This window comes from Mesocricetus auratus, unplaced genomic scaffold (genome assembly GCF_017639785.1).
Source record: "Mesocricetus auratus isolate SY011 unplaced genomic scaffold, BCM_Maur_2.0 Super-Scaffold_100006, whole genome shotgun sequence".
In the NCBI taxonomy this organism is placed as follows: Eukaryota; Metazoa; Chordata; class Mammalia; order Rodentia; family Cricetidae; genus Mesocricetus; species Mesocricetus auratus.
In genome coordinates, this window is record NW_024429190.1 from 12,902,168 (window position 1) to 12,924,086 (window position 21,919).

At 41.7% G+C, this 21,919-nt stretch overlaps 1 protein-coding gene and 1 pseudogene across 4 annotated transcripts in view; one reads left to right on the forward strand and one right to left on the reverse strand.

Moving 5' to 3' along the window:
• Positions 1-21,919, reverse strand: part of Eif4enif1 (eukaryotic translation initiation factor 4E nuclear import factor 1) — a 39,301-nt gene that overhangs the window by 17,024 nt on the left and 358 nt on the right. For all 4 annotated transcript variants that reach the window (XM_040746850.1, XM_040746852.1, XM_040746851.1 and 1 more), the window contains exons 2-7: positions 21,221-21,344; positions 12,148-12,221; positions 9,335-9,462; positions 4,412-4,686; positions 3,848-4,049; positions 564-739 (exon numbers count right to left, since the gene is read on the reverse strand). In XM_040746850.1, the coding sequence (XP_040602784.1) occupies positions 564-739; positions 3,848-4,049; positions 4,412-4,686; positions 9,335-9,462; positions 12,148-12,221; positions 21,221-21,316 (951 nt within the window). In that variant the 5' untranslated portion in view covers positions 21,317-21,344. The remainder of the gene's footprint in view (positions 1-563; positions 740-3,847; positions 4,050-4,411; positions 4,687-9,334; positions 9,463-12,147; positions 12,222-21,220; positions 21,345-21,919) is intronic.
• Positions 3,199-3,651, forward strand: LOC121140784 (annotated as a pseudogene).

Sequence of the window (21,919 nt, forward strand, 5' to 3'; positions counted from 1 at the left end):
GTGCGCCACCAACGCCCGGTAGCTGTTACATTCTTATGTATTCTTTTTTAACTAAGAAAAAAAAAGTTGAAGCAGGTTTTACTATGCAATCAGGCTGGCCTTAAAATGACTATGTAGCTCCAGCTAACCTCAGACTCAAACTCCTCTTGTCTCAGTATCCCAAGTGCTAAGATTACAAGTGTGTACCCAGATTCCTTTAATTTTGCATGAGTGTGTGGTATGTATATACGGATGCTCCTGTGTGTAGGTGCACATGTGTTTCAGTGCATATGCACATATGCAAGTAGAGATCTGAGGTTGATATCTGGCATCTTCCTTAGTTACACTCTATAACTTGAGCCAGGGTCTGTCACCTGAACTCATAACTCACAATCACAGCTACTTCTGTTAGCCTACTTGCTCCAACAATCCTGTTTCTACTTCCTGATTACAAGAGGGCCATCACATTGCCCTAACATTTACTTGGATTCTAGAAATCTACATTTCATTCAGTCCTCACACTTGTACAGCAAGGGTTTTATCCACCAAGCCATTTATATTTGCAAATGTGCTGTTATACTCACCGAAGCCAAGCATGGCACCTTGTCAAGGTTAAAGAACTCATTAAAGTCAAATTCTCCTGGGGACTGCTCAGGGAGTACAACATCCCTTGGGACTTCCTGATCAGCAGAGGGTTCCTGGGCCAGGATAACTTCCACCTCATCCTCCTCGGCCACACCTCCATTACATTCCACTATGCCTGAAAATAAAACCAGGACAGAAACCATCTGCTGAAGTACACACTCCAGTCTCATTCTGTGCCTTTAGCTATCAATACACACACAGAAGAACCACACATGACTGTCAACAGACTTCTTGTGCTGGTACTACACTTCCTATAATAAAGCATTTAGTATCACTTCTCAGGGAACTAGAAGAGAAAAGTCATTGCTAAGTACCCAGAACATTAACAGAGTAGGAAAAGGACTGTGGCCTCAGTCCTAAATATGTCATTTCCTATAGTATAGCATGATTTCTTTAAAAATCAATCAACTAATTAATTGTGTTTGTGTGTGTGTGCTAGTATATGGCACATGTGTGCAGGCATCTTGGAAGGCCAGAAGAGTGCATTGGATCCTCATAAAGAGTTACACATATAAGTTTTTGAACAGCTTTATGCAGTGGATACAAGGGAATGAATTTAGGCTTCTGAAGCCAAATTAATTGTCTATAAAAGGCTGGCTATAGCCCACAACCAATGTAAAGCTTGACTGTCATACCTTCCCAGAAGCCTACCCTGTCTTTAAAAAAAGATTTTAAAAAGTACATTGATCTACCCATTACACATTAATTGCTACCCTTCATATAATTTTGGTTATACAGCAATTCTCTAGTGAGACAGATCTCTACAGACAGATAACCTAGTCTAATCAGCTCCATTTTATTTTACAAGGTTAAGTATATCTGTAATGTCCACTTCTTTTAGGATAGGAAGACAGGCTAAGCAAAATACCAGTTGCTAACATTTTAATTTTATACAAAGTATGTGCTAAACAGAAAAAAACAAAACAAAGCCCACTTATTTGCAAGGGCGTAAAACACCCCCCTACACACCCAAACAAACATGGTTTGGAGAGATGGCTCAGTGGCTAAGCGTACACACTGCTCACCCAGAGCAGATTCAAGCACCCATTTGTATCAGGCATCATAACTGCCTGTCAATATGGAACTTCTGGCCTGCAGGGGTACCAGCATATAAGTATACACACATATACAGATAAAAGAAAAAAGCTGAAAAACCCTAACCAAACACAAGCAGGCATGTGTGAACTTTGGGTTCAATTCCCCTACTTTGCATAAAACTAAGCCTGGTAGCACATGCTTACAATCCCAGAACTCAGGTAATGGAGGAAGGAAAACCAGGAGATCAAAGTCATCCTTGACTACATATCAAAGGACTAGTGATATATCTCAGTAGATTATTTGCGTTACAAGTTCAAAGACCTGGATGTGGTGGCTCATACCAGTAGGACTTGAAGGAGGCAGAGGCAGGAGGATCAAGAGTTTGAGGCCAACCTGGGCTACACAAGTTCAAGGACCTATGTTCAATCTCTGGTATAACATTAACACAAACACAAATATGATCCCATCATCAGCTACATATTGGGTTTGGTGGCCATCTAAACACACCCCCACACCCACAGAGAGAGAGAGAGACAGAGAGAGAGAGAGACAGACAGACAGACAGACAGACTGACTGACTGTTGGATTTGGTGACAGCCCAGGCTGCATGAGACCCTGCCCCAAAATAAAACACTATAGGATTCGAGGCCAGCCTGGTCTACAGAGGGAGTTCCAGGACAGCCTCCAAAACAATACAGAGAAACCCTGTCTCGGGGGGGGGGGAACACTACAGGAATGGTTGAAATTTAGAGGTCTTCTCAGCCACAGAAAACGATATTTTTTCTTTCTTTCTTTTGGATTTTTGAGATAGGACTTTTCAGTATAACCCTGGCTACCCTGAAACTTGCTCTGTTGATCAGGATGGCTTCAAACTCACAGAGATCCACTTGCCTCTGCCTCCTTAGTGCTGGGATTAAATAAAGGCGTGTGCTGTCATTAACAGACAAAACATTATTTTCTTACAGAAGCTTGATCTCTACCATCAGTTAAAACACCTCACTGTCTGATACTGCTTTATTCCGGTGGAGAGTGGTATAAAGGTGTATCTCAAAGGCAATTAAACAGAATCTTTAGGCTATCTATAAATTCCGTGCATAAAAGGAATATATGCCCACAAAAAGAAAATGCCCACCACATTTAAAGTGTATATAAACAAAAACAAAAAAAAGGAAGAAAAGAACTGTGATGTCTCTTTTATTCTCACTTTTAAATATATTTCATTAGTTTATTTCCATTTGACTTCTTTGAAAGTTAGCACTAATTATCCTTAAGAGCTTTTCCCTGTTTCCCAATATATACTTTGAAAGAATAAGAATTTATGAAATAAGTGCCCAGTAGTGTCTGAGTTCTTATGAATACATTTCATACTCATGATAAAGGTATTCCTTAAAGATTTGACAGATGGCTCTGAGGTTAGGAGCACTGGCTTTCTTCCAGAGGTCCTGAGTTCAATTCCCAGCAACAACATAGTGACTCACAACCATCTGTAATGAGATCTGGTGCCCTCTTCTGGCCTTCAGAGTTACATGTGGGCAGAACACTGTGTCCATAATAAATAAATCTTTAAAAAAAAAAAAGCTTTCGCGGCCAAATGCTAAGGTAGCACGCGTGAGGCCTGTCTGTAGCAGCCAACATGTACTACATCGGCTCTTACTTGCTTGCCGCCCTGGGGGTCAACTCCTCTCTTAGCACCAAAGACATTAAGAAGATACTAGATAGTCTGGGCATTGAAGCGGATGATGACCGGGTCAACAAGGTCATCAGTGATGTGAATGGAAAAAACACTGAGGATGTCATTGCCCAGGATGTTGGCAAACTTGCTAGAGTGCCTACTGGTGTGGCTGTAGCTGTTTCTGTGGCCCCTGGCTCTGCAGTTCTGCTCCCGCTGCAGCAGAGAAGAAGGAAGAGTCCGAAGAGTCAGATGATGACATGGGATTTGGCTTGTTTGATTAAATTCCTGCTCCCCTGCAAATAAAGCCTTTTTATGTATCTTGAAAAAAAATAAAAATAAAAATAAAAAGATTTGGCAGGCTTCGTCTTTTACCAGAAGACCCTGTTTCAAAAATAAAATGAAACTGGAACACTAAAAACTTGCTATTTACTAACTGGAACCCATTGCTAAATGTGCAATTAAAGCAGTAATCATCACACACTATTTTAAAACAAGTTCAAAGTTCCTACTCACCTTCCTTCACAGAGGCAGTCCGTCGCCTTGCTCTTTTTCTCCCTTTGTGATCTTCCTCTAGTATCTTATCATCAAAGCCAGTCAATTCAATGGTTTCAGACTGACTTGTGGGTCCAGCTGAAAACCATTCTGGTTCTTCCTCAGTGTACGAATCATTTCTTCTACGCTCACCAAAGACACGTTTACTATCCCCAAACTCCCTCTGAAAAAGTACAAAACCAAGACTGAAAAACTGTAAAATGCTAGAGGAAGCAATGTATTCACTCTTAAAGAATTCATGCTTAGAAATGAAATGCAGATGCTGTGGTATGAGAATGAACTGTATCACCACTCTTACACTGCCCACTGAGTTCTCCTTATCTAGCAGAAGAGTGAGCTGTGAGCCCAGCTTCTGTAAGTATCTGGCTGGGCTAGGATGATGCAACTCAGAACTAGGGTACTTGCCAACAAGTGTGTGGCCCTGGGTTTGATTCTGTACCATCATGAAACAAGAGTAATGTAGTATGAAGGAGGTAAACATCAAATTTCCAAGCACTTGAGAACCAAAGGGACCAGAGGACAAACCCTGAAACGCTTGTCCTTGTAGTCCCTCTCTCTGTCTCGGTCTCTCAAGTCTCGCAGGTCCTTATCGCTGAGACGGTGATCCCGTGCAGAGATTATCCTCCCACTGCCAATCCGTCGTCCTCCAAGCAGGCGAAGTCCATCAGTGTCTTTCTCCAGAGGACTTCCAGAGCGGCGGGAGCTGACAGCAGCTGTCACATGGCAGCCACCTCCAAAGCTTCGTCTCTGTGGGCTGAGAACAACATCTAAGTCATCTTCTTTCACACGCTCTCGTGGATCTGAAAAGATGCCAGAAAGAGAAAGGTAAACAAACCAACATCTCCAGAAACTGTGTCCATGGCTGGCAGGCCAAAAAAGTATCAGAAAACTGGCTCATCAACAGATTCAGGATAACAGTGTACATTAACTGGTTTAAACTTGTCTTTCAGGGCTGAAATCAGGTGGCAGGAAGGGCCTGTTGAACCATCTCACAGGCCCATTATTATTTTCTTTTACAGTAAGCTTCTGAACATTTTTATATATTAAGTCCTTTTGTCTCTTCAGAAAAATAAATGTATTTCATAATAAATGACTTTCTATGATAAATCTACCTTTATTATCACTAAGATTATTTTTTCTTTTCTTTGCTTTTTTTTTTTTTTGGTTTTTCAAGATAGGGTTTCTCCATGGCTTTGGAGGCTGTCCTAGAACTCAATTGGTAGACCAAGCTCGTCTCCAACTCAGAGATCCACCTGCCTCTGCCTCTCAAGCGCTGGGATTAAAGGCATGTGCCACCAATGCCAGGCTATCACTAAGATTTTCGTGCATAAAATTCTTAGCTAATCTTTTGCCCATTAAAAAAATGACACGTCGCCTGGCGTTGGTGGCGCACACCTTTAATCCCAGCACTCGGGAGGCAGAGGCAGGCGGATCTCTGTGAGTTCGAGGCCAGCCTGGTCTACAGAGTGAGTTCCAGGACAGCCTCCAAAGCCACAGAGAAACCTTGTCTCGAAAAAACCAAAAAAAAAAAAAAAAAGACACGTCAGTATTTGGAAAAAATAAAATAAATTGCTTAAAAATCAATAAACAGCTAGGTGATGATGGCAGATGAATACCAGTACTCAGGAGAGAGAGGCAGACAGATCTCTGTGAGTTTATTAAGGCCTGTTTAGTCTACAGAGCGAGTTCCAGGACAGCTAAGGCTACAGAGAAACTTGTTTTGAAACAAACAACAAAACACCCAAACACTTTATAGTCAATTTGTATGCCTGTAATCCCAGCCCTTGGGATGCTGAAGCAGAAGGATTACTATGAGTTCAAACCCAGCCTGAGTTAGAGTAAGACCCTGTTTCAAAACAGGTAACTTTAAATTGGTTTCATATTCAGCATTTGATTTGAATTCATCTCGATGTGAAACCTAAACTGTAAGAGAACATCTTTGCTGCTGGTTAGGCAAAGTGTTTTTTGAGGCACAACAACAAATGTCATCCATTAAGACAGTCTGTTAAGCAAGATTTGCTCCAAGTTTAAAACTGTTCTTGGAGGCTAGAGGGATGGCTCAGCAGCTAAGAACACACTGTCTGCTCTATCAGAGGACCTGGGTTCAATTCCAAGCACCCACATGACAGCTCACAGCTATCTGTAACTCCAGTTCCAGGACTTCTGACACCCTCACATGGACACACATGCACATAAAATAAAAATAAATTTTAAAAAACCTGTTCTTTGAAGTCACTGTTTAGATATCCAAAACTGGAAGAAAGCATTAAAGCACATTTCAAAGACCTGAATCCACAGCACATAAAAACTCATTAATAAATAAAAAACATCCAACTTAAAAATGCACCAATGGAGCCGGGCATTGGTGGCGCACGCCTTTAATCCCAGCACTCCAGAGGCAGAGGCAGGTGGATCTCTGTGAGTTCGAGGCCAGCCTGGTCCACAGAACGAGTTCCAGGACAGCCTCCAAAACGATACAGAGAAACCCTGTCTCGAAAAACAAACAAACAAAAAATGCACCAATGGACTGAAAAGGCTAGTTAAGGCTGCTCTCCAGAGGTCCTTAGTTCAATTCCCAGCACTTTCATAGCAACTCATAACCATCTACATAGCAACCACCTACAACGTAGTCCATGGGACCTGAAATGTGCTCCTCTGGTATGCAGATAAATATACAGAAAAAAAACCACATACGAGCCAGGTGGTGGCGGTGCACACCTTTAATCCCAGCACTCAGGAGGTAGAGGCAGGCAGATCTCTGTGAGTTCGAGGCCGGGCTGGACCAACAGCCTCCAAAACAATACAGAGAAACCCTGTCTCGTAACAAAAACAAAATCACATACGTAAAATCCTTAAATCGATCTTAAAAATAATGGGTCAGTGAGCTTGGCATACTGTATAATGCTGGCAGTTGTAGCCTAAGGCAGGGACTGCTGAGTTTGACTGATGTCAGTCTGGGCTACACAGTGAGGTCCTGTCTCAAACACAAAACCAATAAAAGAGGATAGATGCCTGAACACACAATGCAGCAAAGATATGTAGACAGTAGATGAGCACACTGTGTTCATTAATCACCAGGGAATACAAATGAAATGGAACAGCACTGTGTACCAGTAGATGGCTACAATTAAAAAGGCTATCCAGCCCAAGTGCTGCCAAGATGTGGAGCAATAAGAACCTGAAAACACTGCCAACAGGAATATAAATGTCTAACCACTTGGGAAAAAAGGAGTCTGAAGAGGGCTAGGAGATGTGTCAGTGATTAGGAGCACTTGTTATTCATGAAAAGAAAGGATCTGGGGTCAATTCCTAGCACCCACATACTAGCTCACAACAATCCAGCTCGTTATTTCTGACTTCTTTTGACCTGCTATGTCTCCCTGGTGGTGGCAGTGCTCACCTTTAATCCCAGCACTCAGGAGGCAGAGATAGGCAGACCTCAATGAGTTCGAGGCCAGCCTGGTCTACAAAGTCAGTTCCAGCACAGCCAGTACTGATACACAGAGAAATCCTGTCTCAAAAAAATGAAACAAATTCCTATGTCCACACTTATACAGAAATGATCATAGCAGCTATGGTTAGAAACAACTCAAATAATTATTAACAGATAAATATGTAAAATGACAAATTCATATAATTAAGTACTAAATGCTAAAGGCAATAAAAACAAATGTACTATACATTCAACAACATGGATAAACTCAGGTATAGTTCATGAGAGGAATAACTCAAGATTGAGTCCAGCCTGGACTACAGAGTAACCTTATTTACAGAAAGAAGCTTCACAAAGCTAGTCACAATTTTAGGAGTATAAACATGCCTAGTGTCAGAAGGGTAGTTCATTTCTTGGGGGAAATGAGAAAGAGGTAAAAAAGGAGACACTAGAGAACTTATAAAAGTGACAAGGAGGCGTATTACTGATTATTATTGTGGTAATGGTTTCATACAGATATACATATCAAAATGTCAAAGGTATATTGTGTGTAAGGGTACATATGTAAATTCTATTTCAATAAAGGTAAGAAAAACATGTCACAAACAGAAAAATTAGAAACTGAAGTTAAGTCCAAGTAAGAAAATCCTATCTTAAGCCTTTATTTTTAACCAGAACAGCTTTCCATCTTATTTTAATTAATTTTCAGACAGTGTCTCACTATGTTGAAGTCACAAAGATCTTCCTGAATCTACCTCTTAAGTACTGGGATTAAAGGTATGAATCACATCCAGGCATGGTGGTGCAAGCCTTTAATCCCAGAATTTGGGGAAACAGATGCAGGAAGATCTTTTTGAGTTCGAGGCCAGCCTGGTCTACAGAGCAAGTTCTAGGACAGCCAAGGTTACAGATAACCCTGTCTCAAAAAGCTAAAAAAAGAAAAAAAAAGAAAAAAAAAAGACACGAACCACCAGGCCTCAACAGCCAGCTGTTTAGAGGCTTGTACTACCACGACCAATTTACTCACGACCAGGAATTAAACCTAGGGCTTCATGTACAAAAAGGCAGGCAAGCACTCTACCATCTAAGCTATATCTCTAGCTGTCTTAAGTGTCCTTTCCTGGTGCTGTGCTAAAAGGTACTGAAAAACTTCAGGAAGAAAGAGTTGATTTTGGTTCATAGGTCAAGGATACAGCTGTCTATAATGGCAAGGAAGTCAAGGCAGCAATGTCTTCAAACATCTGGTCACATTTAATACACAATCAGGAAGTAACATTAATGAATACATGCTAAACTCTGCTCACTTTCTCCATTTTATATAGTCTAGGATCCCCACAGAGAATGGCCACACCCACAGTTAAGATGGTTTTCCCATGGAAGTGTCCTGGGTGAGTTCATAAGTACTTGTCATAAGTAGTTGTCAACACTATCACACCATCAAAGACAATGGTACTTCATAATTCAAAAGCCTTTAGCCTAACTTGCCAATGTTTTTTGTTTGTTTGTTTTTTTGAGGCAGGGTTTCTCTGTGTAGCTTTGGAGCCTGTCCTGGACCTAGGTCTTGTAGATCAGGCTGGTATTGAACTCACAGAGATCCGCCTGCCTCTGCCTCCCTAGTGCTGGGATTAAAGGCATGCGCCACCACTGCCTGGTTTCTAACTCGCTACTGTTACAGGAAGACTATTACTATGATTTTACTCTGCTCATTATAAAAAATAATACAACTGGTAAGTCAATTTTCTAATGACATTTCAAAATGTGAAATTCTGGGGGGCTAACAATGAAACCAGCAGGAGGTGGTGACACAGGCCTTTGATCCCAGCACTCAAGAGGCAGAGGCAAGTAGAACTCTGAGTTTGAGGCTAGCCTGGTCTACAGTGAGTTCCAGAACAGCCAGAGCTGTAACACAGAGAACTCCAAAAAGAGAAAAAGAAAGAAAAAAAAAAAGAATGAAACCAGCAGCCAGGAGCATGTTCCCCAATCACACTACCATTTAAAAATGTCTGCGCACTTACCTGCTATTCTGCGTACCAGGGAAGGTCGGTCTGATTCTGGCTCTTTCTTAAGACTTTCCACTGGTGAGCTCCGCCCTGATGCAGGGTAGAGAGAGGCATGCCACTTCTCAGGGTCCCATACACCATCACTACAGGTTAAAGGATAGCATCAGTGTTTGTGGGTTAATTCTAATAGGTTCTAATTTCTAAACTTCAGGTTACATTCCTTCAGAATGGTTGCCCTATTCAAGATGAAAACAGGAACAGTAGTAACAGCATGTTGCTGGTTGTGTAACACCAACAGGTACTTGAAAAACAGCACACAAATGAAACTTTAGTCTATAACCCTGGGCTGTAACTGAACTACAGTTAACTATTCCACACAAACATCTTCTCAATACTGCAGAGACAGCTCTAACTCATTATCAGAAGTACCTCCTAGAAAATATTCTAGAATTTTTTAGTTTGTTTGGGTTTGTTGTTATTTTGAGACAAAGTCTTACTATATAGCAGCACTGGTGGGATTGGAACTTGCTATGTAAACCAGGCTGGCTTCATATTTATAGATTCACCTGCCCTGGACCCTGAGCTAGAATCTCTATGTGTAGTCTCGGGTTTTAAACAAATAGGACAGCTCTTAACTTTCTTCGTCTTCTTTTTTTAAGTAGCCCCACTGCTTTACACCCTTAGCCATAAACACTGCTTGAAAAAGTGAGTCAACATTTCTCCACCCCTCACAACAGTAAGAGAGGTAAGAGAAGAAGCTCTTTGCCCCTCTGATCTTTAGGATTAGGCACAATACCTAATTTAGCATGAAAGCTAATATATTTTCTCAGGATACAAACAAAGAAGCTCTAATAATAAAATTTGAAATATACAAAGATTTTACAATTTTAGGGGCTGGAGAGATGGCTCAGTGAGTAAGAACACTGAGGTCCTGAGTTCAGTTCCTAGCCACCACATGGTGGCTAACAACCATCTATAATATAATAGATGCCATCTTCTGGCATGCAGGTATACATGTAGAATACTCATACATAAAATATAAACAAATAAATTTTAAAATATAATGAAAACAAAGACTTTACAATTTTAATGAGAAGAAACAGGTTCATGAAAAATCCTAGCCAATCAAAATAGCCACTATTCTGGTATCATTACTATCAGGAAAATATGGTGACACATCTAGACTCATCTAGATTCAATAGGCCTTTTCAATAGTCCATATAATAGGTTTTAAAAGTCTGTCTACACTGAATATTAGTCTAATGCTAACATGGGTAAGGCCTTGGTTGCAAATCTAGCACTAGGGGTGACAGTATGTGGCACACTGAACCAAGAAAATTAAACATGACACTTTGTAAGTAAAAACACAGGCCCCGGGAGGCAGAGGTAGGTGGGTCTCTGTGAGTTCGAGGCCAGCCTGGTCTGCAGAGCAAGTTCCAAGACAGCCTCCAAAACAATACAGAGAAACCCTATCTCGAAAAACCAAAAAAAAAAAAAAAAAAAAAAAACACACACAAAAAAAACACAGGCCCTTGATGACTGCAGACTCAACAGTTGAGAAAGAGGAGCATACACTCCTTCTCTCCCCCAAAAGTAACAGCCTAGACAGAAAGACATAGAAGGTTTTCTTAAAAATTGTGATAAACACCAGGCAGTGGTGGCACATGTCTTTAATCCCAGCACTTGGGAAGCAAAAGCAGGTGGATTTCAGTGAGTCCCAGGACAGCCAAGGTAGTTACACAGAGAAATCCTATCTCAGGAAAGTGAATAAATAAATAAACTAATTTAATTAAATAAAAAACTGTGATAAGCAAGCAAGCTGAAGTGTAGCTCTCCACAACTGATAGCTTCTGACTGAGGTGCAGGTGGAATAGGACTCAATTTTATTTTATTTTTTCCTGAGACAGGGTTTTTCTGTATAGCTGTGGAGCCTTTCCTGGAATTCATTCTGTAGACCAGGCTGGTCTCAAACTCAGAGATCCACCTACCTCTGCTTCCTGAGTGCTGGGATTAAAGGCGTGCATCATCACCACCCAGTCATATACATATACATACATATATAAATATATATAATACAGGGTTACTGTACATTTTCAGGCCATTTTTATCTAGCTTTTTCAAACTAAAGCCCTTTACCTTTTCTTTTCTTTTTTTTTTTTTTTTTTTGTTTTTACGAGACAGGGTTTCTCTGTACTGTTTTGGAGGCTATCGGTCCAGCCCGGCCTCGAACTCACAGAGATCCGCCTGCCTCTGCCTCCCGAGTGCTGGGATTAAAGGCCTCTTTACCTTTTCTTAAGGACACAACAGACTAATATGAATGGCTCTTTGAAAAAAGATCTCAGGGCTCTCCCTTCAGCATCTCCAAAGAAGTGCCCTGAAATTAAAGCATAAACCACAGGATCTGGAGAAAAGACCCTAGCACTAAGACTCCTAGGTTTAAATCTGCCCTGTGACTATAACCAAGTCATTCTGTAGCTTAGTTTTAGTATGGGTTAGTTGATGGCATACTAACTCTTGAAATATTTCGCTTATTCATAACCCTACCAAAACAACAACTTACCAACCATGTAATTCTTTTCATTTAAATAAATTTTTATTTACTGGTTTTTAAATTTTATTATTTTAATTTTATGTATGTGCACATGAGTGTAAGTGTCCACATCAGCCAGGGGTGTCAGATGCCCCTAGAGCTGGAGTTTACAGGTGGTTAGGATCCTGATGTGGGTCCTAAGAATTCAACTAGGTCCACTGAAAGAGCAGTACAGATGCTAATTATTAAGCCATCACTCTAGCTCCAACAATGCAATTCTTAACAGTAACAGTCATACCTGTCATATTTTTCAGAGAGGCATGATGGCCTCCGTTTGGAGTAGGGACGTTCTTTTATATCCAAGAGCTCCTCCTAAAAAAGAGAAATCACATGAGAACTTTGAATCACAGGCAACACGCTTCCAATTTATTTCCCTTCTGTGTGTCTACTCTAACAATTTCACATCATTTTCTTTTGAGGGGGGAGGGGGCTTTGAGACAAGCTCATGACTACTTGGAACTGATTCTCCTGTTACGGAATTTCTGTCACAGGTCTGGTAGCCAATAGAGAGGAGGGTTTTTTAAATTTTTTTCTTTTGGTCCAAGTAGCAATTTTCAGGACAGCAGTGGCTACAGAGAAACACTGTCTCGAACAAAAACAAAAAAACTGGTTTGGCCAGCCTGGTCTACAAAGCCAGTTCCCATGAGAGCCATCACTGCTACACAGAGAAACCCTGTCTGGGAGTAGGGGTCTGGGTACCTGGGCAGTGGGTGCCTTCTGTACTCCATAACAACAGCTTTAAGAATCTAGATCCCAGCTGGGCAGTGGTCGTGCCCCCCTTTAATCCTAGCACTTGGAAGTCAGAGGCAAGTGGATCCATGTAAGGCCAGTCTGGTCTACTAAGCCAGTTCTAGGACAGCCAGAACTACATGGAGAAATACAGTCTCAAAAAAACAAAACAACAACAACAAAAAAATTGGGTTGTTTATGTGTGTAGAGTGTGTTTGTGCCAAGGCTGGAGATATGGCTCAGTGGATAAGAGCACTGGCTGTTCTTCCAAAGGACCCAGGTTCAATTCCAGGCACCCACATAGCAGCTCACAACTGTCTATAACTCCAAGATCTGACACTCTCACACAGACATACCAATGTACATAAAGCAAAAATAAATTGAAAAAAAAAAAAAAGATTATGTTTGTGCCCCGGCAGTGGTGGCGCATGCCTTTGATCCCAGCACTCAGAAGGCAGAGACAGACAGACCTCTGTGAGTTCAAGGCAAGTTCCAGGATCCAGGACAGTCTCCAATGAAAAACCAAAAACAAAACAACAACAACAACAAAAAAATCAGAATGTGGAAACAGGTCTTGAGGTCAGAGATCAATGTCGAGGAATTAGTTTTCTCCTACCTTTACTGTGGATTTCTGGGATTGAATTCAGGTGATTTTATCCCCTGCCCAGCTTTTGATGCGAGGGCTAGGGATCTGAATTCTTGTCCTCACAATTCCATGGCAAATGCTTTGTCTATATACTATCTTTAACACTTACACACCTTTACTTGGATTGCCTGTGGTCAGTAATTTGCTTCATTATTGTACTGTCTACCATCCATTAAGCCATCCTAAAATGGTGTTCCCAGAAAGGGTTTCTCTGTGTAGCCTTGGCTGTCCTGGACTCACTCTGTAGACCAGGCTGGCCTTGATCTGTCTCCCAAGTGCTGGAATTACAGGTGTGTACCACCACTGTCTGGCTGGCTGTTTTCACTTTTAAAAGATTTATTTATTATGTATGCAGTGTTCTATCTACATGTATGCTGACATACCACATGAGGGCAACAGAACTCATTACAGATAGTTGTGAGGCACCATGTTGTTGCTGAGAATTGAACTCAAACTGTGGAAGAGCAGCCAGTGTTCTTAACGTCTGAGCCACCTCACCAGCCTGTTTTTCGAGGCAGGATTTCTCTGTGTAGGTTTGACTGTCCTGGAACTTGTTCAGTAGATCAGGCTGGCCTCAAACTCAGAGACCCACCTGCATTTGCCTCCCTAGAGCTGGAGAAAAAAGCATGCATCAAAATGCCTGTCCTTACTTGCCCTTTTTAGATACACTTTTTTTTGTAACCACTCAAGAATGTCACTTAAATTATGTATTTGAGTGTTCATTTCTAAAGAATGAAGATATTCTCAAGACTTATTTTACTTTTATTTAAATGTAAATGTGTGTGTGTGGGTGCCTGAAGAGACTAGAAGAGGCACCAGATCTCTTGGAGCAGGAGTTATATGTGGTTGTCAGTTGTCTGAAGTGGATGCCGAGAACTGAACTCTTCTGTAAAACCAACATATGCTCTTAGTTCCTGAACCCCCTTTCCAGCACTAAAAATGAGCATTTTTTAAAAAACAACTTTTACCTAATTTCCTAATTTAATCTCACAGAAAATATTTTTTTCTCTTTTTTCACCCCCCAGACAGGATTTCTGTGTAGCCCTGCCTTTCTTATAATTCATCCTGTAGACCAGGCTCTACCTCCTGAGAGATGGGTTAAAGACATGCACCTTCACTGCCTTTATCTGAATTTTTAAGTATTCTTTATCTAATATTTCCTCATAACCAAAGGTAAGCATAAGAAATACATCCTTAGCCAGGCAGTAGTGGCACCGCCCTTTAATCCTGGTACTCAGGAGGCAGAGGCAGGTGAATCTCTGAGTTTGAGGCCAGCCTGATCTAGAGAGTGAGTTCCAGAAAAGCTAGGGCTAGGGCTATACAAAGAAATCCTGTTAAAAACAAACAAGAGATACATCCTTCTCAGAAAGTCACCACTGGGTGCAGTTATGTCCAGCTGCCCTTAATTAGTGATGTGACTTCTGATCACAAGGTCCAAGTGTTCTTTAGTTACTATTTTCCCAGTTTCAATTAAGCCTGTGATCTGTGGGAGACAACATAAGATCATCTGGGTTTCATTTCATAGTTCCCCCTCAACTTCCATCTCTGGTGATTCTTGCTATCCATTTCCCAGTTATAACCACTTATCTTTATGCCAGCAATTGGCATTACATTATTGTCCATGTTCCTCTTCTCTCATTAATTCTATATACTGATATAGACTCTCAGATTCCTAGTTTTCTCACTATCCTGCCCCTCCCCCCCTTTGAGACAGTCTCTGTAGTCCTGACTGTCCTGGAACTCACTATGTAGACCAAGCTGGCCTCAAACTCAGAGATTCACCTGCTCTAGCCGGTCAAAGCTGATAGTGGTGCACACTGTTAGTCCCAGCACTTGTAAGGCCAAGGCAGGCGGGCAGGCAGATGGATCTCTGTGAGTTTGAGTCCAGCCTAATCTACGCAGTTAGTTACAGGACAGTCAGAGCTGTTACACACACACAAAAAAAAACGAGCATGGCAGTGGTGGCCCATGCCTTTAATTCCAGCATTTGGGAGGCAGAGGCAGGCAGATCTCTGTGAGTTCAAGACAGCCTGGTCTACAAAAGCTAGTTCCAGGACAGCCTCCAAAGCCACAGAGAAACCCTGTCTCAAAAAAAAAAAAAAAAAAACCAAAAAACCAAACCCCCCAAAAAGGAGAAAAGAGCAACCAAATGACAACAAGTGACCCATGACATCACATACCTATATCATACAGGCATTTGACTACATTTAGTATTTACTTATAAATTGTTTTGTTTTGGGATTTTGAAACAGGGTCCCACTACGTAGCTCTGATTGTCCTGAAACTTACTATGTAGACCAGGTTGGGCTCCAATTCAGTTTCAGCTGCCTCTGCCACCTGAGTCCTGGGATTAAAGGCGTGAACCACCACAACTGGTGAATTATTGGCTTTATAACTAAAAACTGACTATCTGGAGTCTGTTCAAATTTGTGAAAGCCTCAAAGCACTGACAAACATGCTACCTCAAGTCACTTATGAAGACTGAGTCCAGGGAAACAGGCAGGTGAGTAACCTGGCCAACAGCAGACATTATATAGCACAAAAACTTTTTTATTCTTCCAAGTCAGGGTATCTCTGTTTTGGAACTCACTTTGTATACCAGGCTGGCCTGAAACTTAGAGATCTATCTCTGCCTCCTGAAAAATGCCCCCACCTCCAACAATAAAACTTAAAATATGTAACAAACAGTTTTACAAAAAGCAAAATGAAGAGCTGTTGAGATGGTTCATTGGATAAAGGCTAATTTCAATTCCAGGCGCATACATGAGAAAAGGAAAGAGAACTGACTCCCATATATTGCTCTTTGGCTTCCATGTGTATGCAAGCATGTACAATCAAATCTTTTTTTTTTTTTAAGATAGAAACAAGGAGCCAAAGAACCAAGTACCAGAGAAACCCTGTCTCAAAAAACCAAAAAAAAAAAAAAAAATCCTTGGAAAGTCCTCCCAAGTATTTCATCAAAATGTGAGCACTCTTTCAAAGATTTTACAGACTGTGGGCCTAACCTCTGAAATCATCCATGGACACTAAAGGGTTTAATACTTGGCTTTTTACTTTTTGCACAGGTTACTAAAACTTGACCAAACAGAAAAAAACTACTAATTGCCCAAGAACCCCACACCCAAGGAAATTGTGTCAGTCTAGTGTTGGCGGTATACTCTTTCATTCCCAATTCCCAGCACTGGGAGGCTGAAGCATAGACAGGTGGATCTCAGAGTTGAAGGCCAGCCAGGGCTACACACAGAAGAACCCTGACCTGAAAATACCAAACACCAGCCCCCCCAAAAAAAGAGAAAACAGAAAACTCCCCCAAAATAATAGGAAGTGAGGAGATGGATTGATAGGAGTACTTGCTCTACAAAACCAAAAGCCTGAGTTTGAATCTCTAGCACCCATCTAAAAAGCAGAGTATATGGATACACCCCAGTATGGAGGATGGAGAAAGGTGAACCCCACAAGTTTGCTGGCCAGTCAGGCTTGCCAAAAAGTGAGCTTCTGATTCAGTGAGGGACTGTGTCTCAGGACAATAAAGCAGATAGCAATATCCTGATCTGACCTCTGCATATGCATGCACAGGTGTCACTACCTACATACTCAAACTTGTGCAACACACACACACACACACACACACACACAGGGCGCAATGAGCTAAAAGCACCTGTAACCTGTAGCTGGCTATCAAGCCAATATCATTCATGAAGGGAGCTACTAAAGGGAACACCAAGAATAGGTCTTACAGACAGTTAGGTTAACACCATACTGAGCCAAATCTACTCTAACCTAACAGTGGCTGAAGAATGCATGGAACTATGAAACGCTACTAAAAAAAAATGACAAAACCTGGTTTTCTCTCATTCAAAATTTCCCCCTGTGCACCTGGCCAATGCAATAAAAGCACTGCCTTTTAAATAGTCGATATAACTGATAAAAACAATGTAAAACTGCCAAACAGTAAATAGGCTGATAAATACTAGAGGGAAACCTAAAACATTAAAGTCATTTTTAGGGCTATCTGCTTCAGTGTTAGAATGGAGATGAAGGTGGGCAGTAGTTTAGGGAAAGAGGGTATTCCTAGTAGGCATTTGGTTGAGCAGGCTCCACACACAGCCAAAATAACAGCAAAAGAAGGTGGTTACTCTCTGTCATGTACAAAGCCATTGCCTTGATTGTAAAGCTGGCATTAAAAGGACCTTATGCCGGGTGCTGGTAGCACATGCCTTTAATCGCTTTCATCGGGAGGCAGAGGCAGGCGGAACTCTGAGTTTGAGCGAGTGCCAAGATAGGCTCCAAAGCTATACAGAGAAACCTTGTCTCGAGGAAAAAAAAAAAACAAAAAAAGGATGCTCGCCGGGCGGTGGGGGTGCACGCCTTTAATCCCAGCACTCAGGAGGCAGAGGCAGGCAGATCTCTGTGAGTTCGAGGCCAGGCTGGACCGACAGCCTCAAAACAATACAGAGAAACCCTGTCTCGTAAAACCAAAAAAAAAAAAAAAAAAAAAAAAAAGGATGCTCATCATTGGATAGGCCTATTTAATACATTATCCAGTTTTTAGCACCTGCTGTGTATCGGCACTGGATTTGAACTTTCCCAATCATAAAAGCTTCTACAAGATCAGGTGTAGTCTATCTTTACAGGAAAGAAAGATTAAGAGAAGCTAAGTGGTCAGGTGTGGTAGTGCATGCCTTTAGTCCCAGCAGGGTAGGTAGATCTCTGCAGGTGGACAGGTAGATCTCTTCATTTGAGGCCAGCCCTGGTCTATGGAGGGAGTTCTAGGACAGTCAGAGCAAGGGTTATACAGAGAAAACCTGTCTCAAAAAAAAAAAAGAAAGAAAGAGATAAGCTAAGGATAAGACTGAAGGCCACACAGGTTCAAGGTAAAGTAGTAATCCAGTCCATGAGTGGTGCTTAACAATCCTTAGTCTCTTTTCTTCCCCAAAGCTTGCACTGACAAGAAGAAGGTGCATCACCCCTTTCTGAAGCTGTGCCACTAATTACCAGATTTGCTCCTGTCAGGTTGGACTACTAGGAACTCTCAACTAAACTCTCACCTTCTTGGGCAGGTTGCCCTTAAGCCCAGCATCCTACTATAGCACCCTTTCTTGAATTAAAGGTTCCTTCTACAAATTTTTTTTCTTCTTGTTGTTTGGTTGGTTTCTGTTTTTTGAGACAGGTTTCTCTGTGTAGCCCTGGCTGTCCTGGAACTCACTCTGTAGACCAGGCTGGTCTCGAACTCAGAGATCCTCCTGTCTCTGCCTCCCAAGTGCTTGGACTCAAGGCGTGCACCACCACTGCTCAGCCCATCTACAAATGTCTATGGGCAACAACTGGCTTCTTCTGTAGCTAAAGTTCCTATCATGCGGGGCAAGTAGGAAAACACTCAGAGTCAAAGAACCTGAGTCCCAACTTTTCAAGATGAGCTAAAATGGAAAAGGAAGAAAATGACAGTCAGAACTCAGTATTTATGATCTTACCAACCAGCTAAGAACTTCCAGTTAGCTATGTATTCTGGACAGCTGACATATTAAGATCAGATAATGATTTTTCAGACCCCAACTCTGCCTTCCTCAAAATAGGCACCCTTATTTTTATGCTAGCTTAAATACATCACTGAAATGCCACCTGTTAGAGAGTACTACTCAACTCAGTTTATGGAAGACATATATAAAATTAGCAAAGATTACTTTTATATAGGAAATGGATCATTCCTGACTTCTGAAATTTACATCTGAACCCTTCTCTGGCTTACTTTCCTTCTTTTCTTTTTCTTTTTTTTCCCCAAGACAGGGTCTCACTATGTAGCTCTGACTGTCTTGTAACTCACTATCAAGATCAGGCTGACCTCGAACTCACAGACAACCACCTGCCTCTGCAAGCTGTAGCTTTTGTTCTTGGGAACACAGCTTAACAAAACAATCAGAAACTATGAATATTAATAATATTAAGACTCTAAGGATAACAGGAGCACATGATCAACCCATTTGTAATATCCTGGTTAACTGTCACAGAGGCTTAAATGTTGGTGTAAAGACACCATGTGACTTTAACTTGGATTCCTATACTTGGAAGCATAGCAGAGGCCAATCTAAACCTCAAGGAGAACCTGGGTATCTCAGTTACCTGATAAATGCCATTTGTCAGTCTTCCACAGAAAAGACTACTTCAAAAAAGCCAAGAACTAGGAAATTTGGAATCACGTAAGATTGTAAGTAGTTGAGCCAGGCGTTGGTGGCCTTTAATCCTAGCACTTGGGAGGCTGAGGCGGTGGATCTCTGTGAGTTCGAGGCCAGCCTGGTCTACAGATCAAGTTCCAGGACAGCCTCCAAAACGATATAGAACCCCTGTCTTGAAAAAACAAAAACAAAAAACAAAACAACAACAACAAAAGGACTGTAAGTAGTTTAAAGCCACTTTCCTTTATTTGATATTCAGAATTCACCTGTCAACGTTTTAGGCAATGAGTTTAAGTTGTGGAGTACTTCTCAATCTGAATCCACAGTTCAAAGGCTTTCTGACAAATGTTAATCCCAGCACTAGGGAGGCAGAGGTCCCTGGTATACAACTGACTAATAGGAAGGCACTCAATTAAGAACTCACATTACACTTCAAAATTCCCTCCCAGGCATACTCAATCATTCATTTATTATTCCATTCATTCTCTCTTCCTTTAATTCTGACACTTTACCAATTAGGGAAGAGTAAGGCAGTACACAAATAAGGCCCAGCTTTACTGAGTATCCTAGGAGGCCAGGGACAATAAGCCATGCTGGGGTTCACGATGGTGTTCATAGTAAGGAAATACGGACATGGGCTCAACTAGAGCATAAATCCCTATCACTAGCCATTTCAAGACTTTCCGCTTTAGGAACATTTTATTTACTCTAGCCCAGAGTATGTCAGAAAGTCAGAAATAAACTTATAGTTCACTGAAACTTATTAATCTGTTTAGAAACACTCAGCGGTCAATATGACACAGATGCAATATCTCTACTAAGTACAAAACTTTGATGTACTTCCTAAGCTAGGGATGACAGCAAGATGACCAGTTTAAAGCCGCCCGTAGTAGTGCACGCCTCTCACTTCACACTCCAGAGGCTGAACTGAGAGAGTACTATAGGTAAACTATGTCTCCAAAAACGAAAAAAAGGAAGCTTAAAATCACTGTATTCTTAAGCAATGACGTAGTTGTGAGTTCATATCCCATTTGCAACAACAACAAAAGCAACGGATTTAAAAGATCCACAATTAGCCGGGCGTTGGTGGAGCACATCTTTAATCCCAGCACTCAGGAGGCAGAGGCAGGCGGATCTCTGTGAGTTAAGGCCACCCTGGTCTCTAGAGCTAGTTCCAGGACAACCTCCAAAACAATATAGAGAAAGCCTGTCTCGGAAAAAAAAAATCCACAATTACTCCTGACCACTGACCAGGTCACTCCTACAGGGATTGGACTTTCAAGGAAACACTGACTCTGTAAAGCGTTCAACAGCTGGAATACTCACCCGACCCATTCTACCCAATTATACAACTGTTACAGAACATCTAGGTGCAAATGTATACCGATCTACAAATGTCATACAGCCTTTCACCTAAAGGCTACAATTGAAACCCAGTAGTCATACTTCCAGAAAAATGACCAAACTGATGCTTACTAAATTTAGTCTCGAGTGAATCAGAGCAAGACTGCCACTTTAAATAACTCCAACGAAATAGCTACACATTACTACTTCATTAATAACAGAATTTACAAGCCAGGCGTTGATGGCGCAAGCCTTTAATCCCAGCACTCTGGAGGCAGAGGCAGGAGGATCTCTGTGAGTTCGAGGCCAACCTAGTCCACAGAACGAGTTCCAGGACAGCCTCCAAAACAATACAGAGAAACCCTGTCTCGAAAAGCAAACAAACAAAAAAACCAACAACAACAACAAATAACGAAACTTACTTTTGTGTAGCGATGGGCGTTCTTGGAGGTGGGCAGTTTCTTTAGCTCAAGGAAAGCATCTCCATTTTCTATTTCATCCACACCTCTCTTCTCCATGGCTTCTTGGTGTACAATTTTTTTGTACCTGGGAGATAAATTTCAGCACAAAACTGTCAAAGGAAACAATAAATGTTCAGAAGCCTTAGCTGCTTATGAACCTGAAACTTTGAGGGGGAAAAGTCTAAATAGTTGTGTAAAGAAATCCACCCAAAAATTACGGTAGGAACCAGAACTAAATTGGAAAGAGAACCACCTTAAGTATTGAATAGCCACAGCGTAAGGAAAGCAGAAGTGTAAGAGGCCCAACTCAGGATACAACCTTTAATTATCTTTAATACAAAGAGAAACCAAAATAGTCGCTGCCACCCACGAGAACAGACCAGGCGGTGCTGGTGAAGTTTCCCGGTGTAGAGTAAGAGCAGGACTGGTTGGGCTGCCGATCCGGGAAGTCAGGCTGCTGGAAGTGCCTGTCACTTGTCAATGGATGGCACCAGCTGCCCCTTATTACCCCAGGGTAAGGGGCTGGGGAACCGGCCAGAGCGCACCTCTCTCAGCCGGCCACACCTGTGGCCATGTGAGGGGCGTCCGCGGCGAAGGAAGGGCCGGTGCGGGCCTCCTCTGGGAAACTCCGTTCCTTAATAAACCAACCCTGGCCCCTCA